We start from the raw sequence: 12,300 nt of genomic DNA, 5'->3' as shown, positions 1-12,300 counted from the left end.
TACATGTGTGCTCAATAAGCTTTTGTTGGATGAATGAAAGTATCAGAAGTTTTTCTTACAACTCATCCTATCCACTATACAAATGCTGAGAAAAGATGTAATCCACGTGCAAGTTAAGCCAGTGCTTCACTGTGAACTTGAACCAATTACAATTAATATGAAATACAAAAGCACTGTATCTCCTTGGAAGTAAGCTTTAACAAAACCTTGATTGCTTTTATAAATTTTCAAGCAGCAAATCTGTGAGAGAGGTTATCAGATGAAGGATAACTCATCCAATTCAAAAGACTGAAATTTTACAAGGATCAAAAGATTTGTTTGCAAATAGCCTTCGGATTAAATGCGTTTGCTTAGGACAGATCCTATGAAGAAAACCTTGGGTAGTCGTTTGTTTTTCATTGTTAATAAAAACAAACTGAAGCTATAGGTAAGATCCTTCACTGAAGGCCATTATAACTGTCTTTTTGTTGCCTATTGTGCCACCTTAAAAATCTCTAAAGATTAGACATAAAAGCAAAGTCCTAAATAGAAAATACATGGTGTCTTTTAAAGATAAATAACATGTAAAGATTAAACTAGCCCCATTACATTTAGTTTTGTAGATTGATTTTGCATCTTTGTGATTTGCAAACAGCAGGGAATATTATGGTCTTCTGAATCTCTGTTAGAGCTCTTTTTCATTGATCCTTTCATTTAGTTCATTATCATTAATTTTTTCATCCATTCATTCCCACAAACTCTTGGAGGGCACCTTCATATTTCTTGATACTATCACAAAAAATGTAAACCTAAGATGTCTCTGTTTTTGACAAATTTGCATTTGAGTGATGCACGCAGAAAGAAAATACCTGTGATATAGAGTAAGAAGTGTGCTTAAATGGAAGTGTGTATATAGAGCGTCCCTGAGAGTGAGGCACTATGTACCTGCAGGAGCTGGAGAAGGTGACAGTGGCTGGGATCTGAAGGATGAGTGTATATCTCTTCCCCTTGATTGTGAGCTCCTGGGTTTTGAGAATCATGTGTTTTGTTGCCCTTCCAGCTACCACAGCACACAACAAAAATATCCTTGGCACATATTTCCAGTTCAACAAATAAATCTTATTTTTTCATAAAACTTCCTCTCTTGATAGATTGAGAAGATGCTATGATAAACGAGTGACAAATACAGGTTCTAGCTAGTTCTGCTTCACCACTTGCTAGCTGCGTGGCCTGGGTGGTGATGCGAGTTTCTATGTAGCCAGCCCTTGGCCCAGACAATATGGAGATGGGTACTATAGGTTCCACTCTCCACCCTCCAGCAGCTCTTGTTTCCTCTGCCACATTTTCATGACTATGCTGAATTAAACTGAAATTTAAACACAATCCTAGGACTTCACCATAAAAGGAAAAACTGATTACTTTTGTCCGTTTCCTTTGGGATGGCTGACAACCCATGTGATACAGCTGGGCTCCCTGTGACTTATCAGAAATCCTTGAAAGATAGAGGTAGATTCCACAGTGACCTCACTGAGTCCCCGTTCCCAGGGCACCTGTCTCGTCCATTTGCCTGTGGCAAGTGCTGATGGGGAGAAAGAAATTTCTACAGACAAAGGCAGCCACAACCCATTTATAATTTTTAAAGCCCCCAGATGTCGCCGTAAAGCTTCCGAGTGTGTTCTGGACTTGGGTCTGCGGTGGTTGCTTTTAGTGCCATGGTGGCTGTGCAGAAGAAACAGCCAGTTTTGTGAGCACAGCAAACATGGAAGCATCGTCACATTTCACTGACTCAACTGTAGCCCACCTGTGGGTTCCTCATGACTTACTGTATCCTTTTATACACGAGCCCCCTGGATAGTAGAATCCCAGAAGCCAGGATCTCAACATGCTTAATCTAGGCTTCCCAGAAGCAGGCACTGTGATAAGGATTTGAGAGCAAGTAGTATTTTAATATATTTTCTACAGTTTCCATAATGAATCTACTCTATTTAGAATAAGGAAAAAAAAAGAATTCTTTAGTCACCACCCTGTATCAAGATATATGAAATTGTATTTCAGTGTCCTTCCTTCCGGGTGTTAATATACTTTTTATTTAAGTTCAAATTGAAGAGTCTGAACAATGCTGTATCTTGCATTTTGAACCTAATAATAAAAGCCAAGCTTTCTTTCCTCCCATGTCACAAATTCTATAAACATAATTTTAGTAGCTTCACAATACATCAGTCGGAGGTAGCAAGACATCTTTGTCCATTCCCTTGTTGACACGCTCAGATGTTTAGGTGTTTCTAATTCTTTGTTGTTACTAGTAAAATATCATTGTATATAAACTTTAAAAAAATGGGAGCACCTCTCAAGTAGTCTGGCTGTATAAAAAATGACATTTTTGGCTTTAGTGATAAACCTTGCACCCAGAATAGAAAGGTATAGCCTTGTTATCAGGTGCCAGTGTGTGTGTGACGAGCTCTGGTTATTCCCAGCGAGTCCCTGGCAATGCAGCTCCCAGACAAGGGACAACTCTACTACTTTTCTCATCTTTGATGCAAGTCGGGGATTCCTGGTCTCTGGGGAAGTTGTACAGGGACAACTGTCTGATTGTCTCCTCTCCCTATGAGAGCCCTGCACAGATAACTTTGGGCCTGTTGAGTCATGGAAGCTTGTACTGCCTTCTCTCATCATCTCATCTAGGGAATAAAAATATCTGAGAATTGAAAAGATATCTGCTTCTCATTGGCCACCTCTCCTCCTCCTAGAAATTGCCCATTATATCAAGGGCCAGAGGAATTATTTGTAACATGTTCAAATAATTTATCCTCCAAACAGAGATGGTTTTAGAGTGAAAGGGGCAGCAGATGGAAACCAGGCCTGTTTCCGGCCAGGTAGGATTGTTTTGTTTATTTGAGAAGCTTTTGCTTTTGTATTTCCTGGTTTCCCACAGCACTAACTGTGGCTAGATCATTGTTACCTAAATAGTGTTGGTAGTCTAGAAGTGGCAGGGTCTATGGGGCTCATGGCTGCCTTTCTAGGAGTTTGGAAATAAATGCCTGAGGAATAATTTGCTGCTGCTCCACTGCAGAGTTCTTTGAGCTGAACATAGAGGAGTTACCTGTGAAAATCAGTCTTCAAGGTCTGTGTGTGTCCCTCAGTAACACGTACTCAAAAAATACCGAACTGACTCCGTCGCCTCGAGGCAGCTCTTCCTCTCTGTGACACATAGCCTCCAGTCACTTCTCTATTTCAATTATTGAAATTTTTAGTGACTTAAGGCATGTCCCACAGAACCACACACCTGTAAAATGTCAGAAATGACAACGTAGTTGTTTCAAACTCATTTTCTGGGGATTTATAATAAATGGACACACAGCCTGACTGCAGTAGTGGAAGGTACCATAGAAGCACCGGGTCCTGAAGGCTGGTGGCCTTTATAAACCTAAGGGATGCCATATGTCCAAGAACTATATGGACCCAATCTGACAAGCCATAAGGGAAGAAGATGGCAATTGCCAGAAAAAAACAAAACTAAAGCTGGGGTTGCCCAGCATAAAGAGCTACACCTTTTCTCTCTCTACTTGGCTGGAAGCTATGAGATGAGTGACAGGTTTCAAACTACATTTGCAGCTCCGTGTACAACTTGTCCAGGTAATGGAACTACCGGTAGCTGATTGCCATGAGCGGGGAACTGTTGAAAAGACACCAAAGAAGGTTTTAATAATTATGTGTTATCCCCGTATTAATTGTATTTTTATTCATATAAGACTGCCAAGGTTCAGATATTTCCAGGAGACCGAGGGGACGATTCCCAGCCAACAATGGCTGTCTTCCAAGAGATAATTACATGGAGAGAATGAGCTGACCTTAGCATCACAGTTGACAGCTCATCTTTCTACAAAGGTGTCACCTGCTTCAGCTCAGTGGCAAGCCTTTGGGCTAGAGAATCTATGCATGATCAGGTGTTGGCTGTTCCTAAAAAGCCAGATCTTAGAGTAAACAAAGCCCAGAAGACTGCCTTTCATCAGTAGTAGATGAAAAATGAGGATCTCTGATTGACTGTCATAAATCAAGTCCTCGAGTAAATCAGCAGTTAAAAGAACGAGAACAGTAATTCCCAAACCGTGCTCCTCAGAACACCTGCACTCCCCAGCCAAATATATTTTGGAAACAGTACATATTCTTCTTCTCCTTTCTAAGTTTTGCAGGGCATATAAATGTGTTAAGTCTGAGACTGCACTACAAAAAAACATTGTTTTAACAGAACACTATTTAATCCAGAGTTCCCTGAACTTATTTGTTCATGGATATGATCAAAGAATATCAAATACTATCTGGAATTACCATTTTGGAATTATTGAGTCAGAGAAAAGGCATATGAATTCAATAACAAAACCGTGCTACACATCCTCAATTTAATTTTCGATGACACAGGAGCCTACACAGCATTTGGAGTTGGGTATGTCCTCATGACCATCAACTCTCATTCATTGTTCAATATAGGAGAACAATATATCCAACAATAAAGCTTTCAATTTGGATTCTGCGAAAAATGGAATCTGGTTCTTCCGTAACTTTCATCTTAGGTGGCTAACCAGTTTTAATTGACATGTTGGCATGAGCATGTTTTAGGTGTTTGCTGAAAGGCTAGTGTCAAACAAAATTAATGTGCTGGTGGGCTTGTGTTTTTCTCTGAGGCAGATATTGATGAATGTACAGAGGGGATCATTGAGTGCCACCACCATTCCCGCTGCGTTAACCTGCCAGGGTGGTACCACTGTGAGTGCAGAAGCGGTTTCCATGACGATGGGACCTATTCACTGTCCGGGGAGTCCTGTATTGGTAAGCAGCTCTCAGCCATGCCCTCCATCCATCAGGCCCCTTGCAGAAGGGACGCCGGCTTTGGTACCCTGTTCCACTCCCGCTGTTCAACTAGGTTAAACTCATCAGTTTTCAAATTTCCTCCCTTTTCAACTCAGGGATTAGGCCAGGGATTATCCAGTGTGGCGTTTTAGAATTTTTATACAGCAACTGAGGCAGTCGGAGGACAAAGCTAGGTCTGTATGCTAAGTTGCTGGGTTCTTTCTAAAGGGCATCACGGTGGCTTGCTGGAATTTTTCACTGTTTGAGAAACATCTGTGAGAGAGAAGGAAATGTTGCTGGACTTCAAAAGCTTAGTTTAACTCACAGCTTTTGTACTTCAAAGGTCACTGCGCCTCTCTGAGCCTTCACTTGTAAGTATGTAAAGATGTGGATAATAATACATGTGCATTGTTAGGATGAAATGGGATGCCCTGTATTTAAAGATGATAAAGCTTTGAAATGATGCACAAACATATAGTGGCATTAACCTTATCATTGTTGCTATTACCACTGTCATCCTTGCCAGGTGCCCCTTAATCCCTCTTCTGCTTGTGGTTCTTTCTATTAAATGCTGAATGGAAGAAGTTAACAGATGGAGTTCTTCACCTTCAAGACCTTACAACTTTCATGAAATCCAAAGCGCTAATCAAAAGTTTAAGGGTTTCTATGAGAACCTTGGCCAGTCGGGTTATTTCATACCATGTGGACTCAACTGAATTCTTGATGCTCAGTTGGGCAGACCTAGAGGGCAGGCATTCTGACCATGGGTCCCCAAAGCTCAGACTGATGGATGAGAATGTGTGTCTCTGCTCACTGCATATCTCTTTGTTTAGAGGTTGCTACAGAGGTCCACTCAATGTTTGTTTCTTCCTTAACTTCTCCCTAGAATTACCTTAAAGCAAAGGTGAATTAGGGACCAATGGGCAACAGCATGAATTAGCCACCACAGTTTTGACATTACTGTTGAGAAGCCTGCTGTGTAGTTGTTTGAAGCATGGACCCTTGAGCCAGATTGTCTTCAGTCAAGTCCCAGATCTGCCACTTCTAAGTAGGTTACCTTGAGCAAGGTATTACCTGGCCTTACCTCCAGTATCTCATCTGTAAAATGGAAATGTTCATAGCTAATTCATATGAGTGTTGTAAGAATTAATTGTATCTGTTACATGTTCAATAAATGTTAGTTATTATGATTTTAAGTGTTTCTGCATATTCAGCACCCTGCCTCATACTCTACACGTTTCTTTTATCATTCATGCAACCTCAGCGAGAGATTTGCATTTATCCTGGGTCTTCATATTCTTGCTTCACATACAGCTCTGAACTCCTGTGCATGTGCAGCTCAGTGTAAATAGATGTTCTGTGACTAGGACTAGATCAAACAGCTCAAACAGTATAAGCAGGCCCCCAGGAAGCAGTCTTTGATGTCTTCCCGGGAGCCATCACTCCTCTCTTCTGCTAACTCTAGAGCTTTCTCTGGTGTGTTTCCATAGCTTCACTTACCACACCACCACACAACTATGTGCTCTCTGACTAGACTGTGAGCTCGAAATGAGCTTTATTCTTTATCTTTCCAATGGTGCCCTTTGGTAGCAGGTGTGCAATCATTGAGAAAATGCAATCACTTCGTGTGCCTGATAAAGAAGCACAATCCCAGAAAAGATGAAACTTTGCTCCCTGCCACATGGATGTTCTCCTACAAGTGGAGACTCAAGCCTGGGTCAAGGGTGACTCTAAATCCCAGATCTCAGGGCGGTCTCAGTTTATACTGGTCATTTCTATATAATTATAAATTTTATCAGTTAGAGCCCTGTCACTCTCATAAATGTCCCTGATAGGATGACAGATATCATGGTCTCCTCAACTGATGATTTCTCTCTGTTGTGCTGAGTGGTGGGCCCTGGAGGGGGTGGGCGGGGACTGAAGCTCCTGCACTCCCTGAGGGGGAACTGCTTATCTATGAACTGATCGCATTTAGTCTGTGCAGGAAAATCTCAGCAAACTGGATTTCTTGGCAAGGGAAGAGTTGTTTTGATTAGTGGCATTTTTAACTTGGGTAATTTTTAATCTGAATTCCCTTTTATTTCCACACTTTTAGGAATATCTTTGTAAATGGGTCTCAATTAGAACAGACAGATGAGCATCATTTTTTAGTCTTTGGTAGTGCAGGGTACTCTGTTGGCTCAGAATTATTTCTTGGTGAAAGAGATATATAAATCAGCTCATGTCACTTTTCTGTTTTCAACCTTGTATTGCCTTCCCATTGAATGTAAGATAAATTTCTAACTTCTTCACATAGACTTCAAGGCTGACTCTTGGATTCATGCCCTACATATTTAGCCTTTTTGATTTTTTCATACCTTGAACATGACAGTGAACTCACCCAATGTCATGGCCTTTGCTGTTCTCTTTGCCTGGAGCACTCGACTCCTGTCTTGTCGCATGACTTTGTTCTTTTTTTATATAATTCTCATCCACAGAACCACTTTTTCCAGGAGATCCTCCCTGGCCATTCTGTCTAAAGTAGTTCTTCCCCAGTCACTTCATTATATTCATATCATTCCCTCTTTCCTACATCTTTTTTGGCATTTTCTATTCTCAATTTCACCATGCATACACATTTGTATAAATGTCTTCTGCCACAAAGACACAAATTTCCTGAAGGCATAGAACTCATCTGTTTTTCACCACCAACCCTAGGACAATGTAGGCACATAGTAGGCATTTGATGCAGAAATGATTGAAGGAATAGACAAGCGAAACCATATCACATCAGGCTCATTTTCTATTTAGTTCGACATAACTCACTCTGTAGAGTATGGTGCATAACGCGAGACATAAAATATCATAAAATCATGTGAGTTTTAATTCAGAAAATAAATATCTATTGAGAATAACCATCATGTCAGCACAGTGTTAATTAAGCCTTATGGCAATATGGGTGTGAATGAGATAAGTCTCATTCTTGAGGCATTTATAATCAGAAATGCTCTGAATCATAACAATATATCTTAATGGCACTGAAAATGATCACATCAGAAGGAGCCCTAACTAACATTTGCTACTAATGCTCACGTTAAGAAAATAGCATCTAAAACAATCTTCAAAAGTATTTTCCAAGTGTTTTAGCAACATGTGCTCAGCTATGCGTTTTCCCCACATAATAGCAGAAATGGCATGCATTTGCAATGAAAATGTGGCCAGCCATTGTAGGCTGGAGCACTGTTGCATGTCATGCTCCATGCCATTTTTTGTTAGATGAAGGTGATAACACCTGCTCCGTTGACTTCATCAGCTACTGTAAACATTGAGTGTTACTGATGTCATAAAGAACAGTTCTCATGCAAGATTTACTACTCCATGACCAAAATTTATAAGTTTTGCCTATTTCTCCTGAAGTAGATCATATTATTGAAGAAATGACTAATCTTAGCTATAATAAAGGCTGACAGAATCGCCATTCTGGAGGAGTTTAGTACAGTGTCTCTCTCTTTCTCTCTCTCTTTCTTACTTTTCAGTGTATCTTTATAACTGCAGGAAAGGGCGTCACACAAAAATTAGCCAAGTAGTATTTGCAGAAGAGGATGACAGGGATCTGTTGCTCCTATAGGCTACAGTGTACTCTGTGGGCACAGTGGTGGGAATCAATGAGTCTTTTTTTTTTTTTAATTTTATCTTTTTTAACATTTTTAATTTATTTGTTAGGGTGACATTGTTAACAAAATTATATACATTTCAGGTGTTCAATTCTATGATACACCATTTGTATCTTGTATTGTGTGTTCACTTCCCCAAGTTAAGTCTCCTTCCATCACCATCTATCTCCCCTTTACCTTCTTCTACCTGCCCCACCCCCCTTCCCTCTGGTAATCACCATTCTGTTGTCTGTATCTGTGAGGGTTTTTATTTTATTTGTTTTTTTTAATCCCAATGATTCTTATTTTAATCTAAGTTGTGAGCAACTGCTTTTTTATCTTGGCATAATTATCTGGATAACTGAGAAATGAAAACTGATATATAATTAACAGTGGCATGTATTAAGAGCAGGATTTTATGTATTTTAGAAATAATATTGAAACTCCCTTAGATGTCAATCTGTCTCCATGATTCCTTGTGCATATGAATCTTTATTCTCCTCCGCTCCCTCTCATACTCAGCATGGATCATCAAGCCTACTCAAATACATCTTTCATTCTTGGCAAAGCCAATACTCTCTTTTCTCTGCTCCTTTGCTAGTATGCTTTTTCCTGACCATCCCTCTATCCCCATTTCCACTTGTCAAAATCCTGATGAGGTCCTTCTCCCTAAGCCAGTGATTCTCAAACCCGCCTTATAGTCGATTCACCTGAGTAGCTTTTCAAAAATACCTACAAAGGGACATCACACCCAGAGATTCTGATTCAGTTGATATATTGTGGGATTTAGACTTAAGTCTTATTTTTTTAAGCCTCCAAGTGATTAGAAAGAGTATTCAGCTAAGATAGAGAATCACTGTCATAGATTTTTCTATAATAATACAAAGTGCCTCCCTCTTGTATGTCCCCATATTTATATGTGCGTACCTCTTTTATGGAACTTAGCAGGTCAGGCTTGTCCTTTTTATCAGTGCATTATAACATAGAGCACAGTTGAGGTCTTCTGTTATCCTTCATATATTTGTACTGAATTAAATTATATTGGTCATACTTTTTTTTGTATCAAAAAAGATTTTCAAATCCTAATGAACTCCATTGTATTGATCAAGAGCTATTCTTATGGGACGTGGCACCTCTTGGCCTCCCAGGACTGCCTGCTTCATGGAACATGGTTCCTGGACTCTGGAGCCTGCTCTCTGGTCAGTGGAACTGGCCCAGTGGAGATTGTCCTGTCAGACCATGCTGCTGCAACTGTCATCAACATGCAAAGCCACATAGAACAACCAGGGAAGGTTGGATTGGAATCTCTTGGGAAGGAAATTTCAGTTTTAACTGGTTGGTGTGCCCAGGTTGATTGAAATGGCCTAAGAATGAGTTGGTTCTGCTGTCCCTGCCCAATGTGTAGTTCTCGTGGGATTGGGGATGAAAATGGCTGCAGCCTGCAGATGCTCCCCATGCGAAACCTCGCCAGGGGGTGGGGAGTAAGGCAGCCTGAGCAGGTAACTGTGTGATCTCGTGGAGAGGTGGGTGCTAATTCCGCACAGGCCTTGATTCAAATCCCAATGCAGCCACTTTCTAGCTAAGCAGCACTTGGCAAGATATTTAACCTCTCTAAGCCTTCGTGTCCTTAGCATACAATGATTAAAATAATACATGCTGGTGGAATTTGTTTCTAATAGAAATATTCTTTATGCAAATATCCTGGCAAATAATAGGTACTAATAGTCAATATTTAATCTCCCTTCACCTCAAATTCCTCACCTGTCAAATGAAGACAGGAACAATAATACTAGTAAGAGCTGACATGGAGAGTTTATTCTGTGCCAGGCACTGCTCTAAGCAATTTGCAAAGGTGCCAGCCTCATAAGCTCTATGGGCTGCCAGGAACAAAGTCCAGAAGACCGCCCGCCACTGTGCCAACACCTATTGGCTAAACCTGTGCAGAAGCATTCAGGAAGCCGCCGATATAGGCAACGCACGAGGAATGTATGAGGGTATCAAGAAGGCAACAGGCCCAATCCCCTCCAAGATCGCCCCCCTTAAGTCCAAGACAGGTGAGGTCATCACTGACCAGGAACAGCAAATGCGGCGGTGGACCGAGCACTACCTCGAGCTGTACGCAACGAAGAACACCGTAACAGACGCTGCTCTTAACGCCATCCCAGACCTACCAGTCATGGAGGAGCTAGACACCCCACCTACTGCGGCAGAGCTCGGCAAAGCCATCGACCGCCTTGCTTGCGGGAAAGCACCAGGAAGCGACGGAATCCCTCCAGAAATCCTAAAGAGCGGGAAACCAGTCCTGCTACAGCCGCTCCACCATCTACTCTGTCTCTGCTGGAAGGAGGGTTACATCCCCCAGGATATGAGAGACGCCAACATTATCACCATGTACAAGAACAAAGGAGACCGCAGCGACTGCAACAACTACCGGGGCATCTCTCTCCTCAGCGTCGTCGGCAAAGTATTCGCCCGGGTCGCTCTTGCCCGCCTGCAGACCCTTGCTTCCCGCGTCTACCCAGAGTCCCAGTGTGGCTTCAGAGCTGGCCGATCAACAGTGGACATGATCTTCTCCCTACGCCAGCTGCAGGAGAAGTGTCACGAGCAGCATAAACCACTCTACCTCGCCTTTATCGACCTTACGAAGGCGTTTGATCTGGTCAGTCGAAGCGGTCTCTTCAGCTTGCTACGGAAGATTGGCTGTCCACCACATCTGCTTGCTGTGGTCATGTCCTTTCACGACAACATGCACAGCACGGTGTCCTACAACGGCGCAACCTCTGAGGCCTTCCCAGTCAGCAGCGGAGTAAAGCAGGGCTGCGTCCTCGCGCCTACGCTGTTCGGAATCTTCTTCTCCATGCTCCTCCAATACGCCTTTAAGGACTGCAGCGAGGGTGTCTTCATTCACACCAGATCCGATGGCAAGCTCTACAACCTGGCCCGTCTACGAGCCAAGACTAAAGTCAAAGAGGTGCTCATCCGTGAGATGCTCTTCACCGACGACGCAGCTTTGACATCACACTCCGAAGAGGGACTCCAGCAGCTAGTCACTTGCCTTTCCCACGCATGCAAGGAGTTTGGACTAGCCATCAGCCTGACGAAGACGAATGTTATGGCTCAAGGCACGGGGACTCCCCCATGCATCACCATCGACGGATACACCCTGGAGGTTGTCAACGACTTCACTTACCTCGGGTCCACCATCTCGAGCTCTCTGTCAGTCGACTTGGAGGTCAACCGGAGAATCGCCAGGGCAGCCACAGTTATGGCCAGACTGAACCGGCGAGCGTGGAACAATTCCAGCCTCACTGAGAAAACCAGACTGCGCATCTACCAAGCCTGCGTACTCAGCACTCTCCTCTATGGCAGCGAGACGTGGACCACCTACGCAAGGCACGAAAGGAAACTCAACAGCTTCCACATGAGGTGCCTGCGACGCGTCCTGCATGTCGCCTGGCAGGATAAGGTCCCCAACACCGAGGTGCTGAAGCGAGCCAATATGAGCAGTTTGCATGCAGTTCTTAGCGAGAGACGCCTCAGGTGGCTCGGCCATGTCAAAAGAATGGATGCAGGCCGTATCCCCAAAGACCTCCTCTACGGCGAGCTAGCAGAAGGCAAGAGGATGACAGGGCGCCCAAAACTGCGGTTCAAAGACATCTGCAAAAAGGACATGACACAATGCTCCATCAATCTCAACACATGGGAAGTTCAAGCAGACGACCGCCTAGCCTGGAGGCTCGCGGTCAGGCAAGGTACGTCACGTGCAGAGGCTGCGCGCAACGAGGAGGCGGCCCAGAAAAGATCGAGGTGGAAGCAGCGTCAGCAGCAGCAACAACGGCTATCT

At 42.9% G+C, this 12,300-nt stretch overlaps 1 protein-coding gene across 2 annotated transcripts in view; it reads left to right on the top strand.

Moving 5' to 3' along the window:
- NELL1 (neural EGFL like 1) overlaps nt 1-12,300 on the top strand; it is a 755,205-nt gene that overhangs the window by 684,089 nt on the left and 58,816 nt on the right. Inside the window, exon 16 of one of the 2 annotated variants that reach the window (XM_090263151.1) lies at nt 4,663-4,803. The exons of the other annotated variant lie outside the window; for it this stretch is intronic. Coding sequence (XP_090119277.1) covers nt 4,663-4,803 — 141 coding nt within the window. The remainder of the gene's footprint in view (nt 1-4,662; nt 4,804-12,300) is intronic. 2 annotated transcript variants of the gene reach the window in all.

The sequence above is a fragment of the Furipterus horrens genome, unplaced genomic scaffold (assembly GCF_987537825.1).
Source record: "Furipterus horrens unplaced genomic scaffold, mFurHor1.1.pri manual_scaffold_2, whole genome shotgun sequence".
Taxonomy (NCBI): Eukaryota; Metazoa; Chordata; class Mammalia; order Chiroptera; family Furipteridae; genus Furipterus; species Furipterus horrens.
This window is presented reverse-complemented; position numbering and strand designations above follow the sequence as displayed.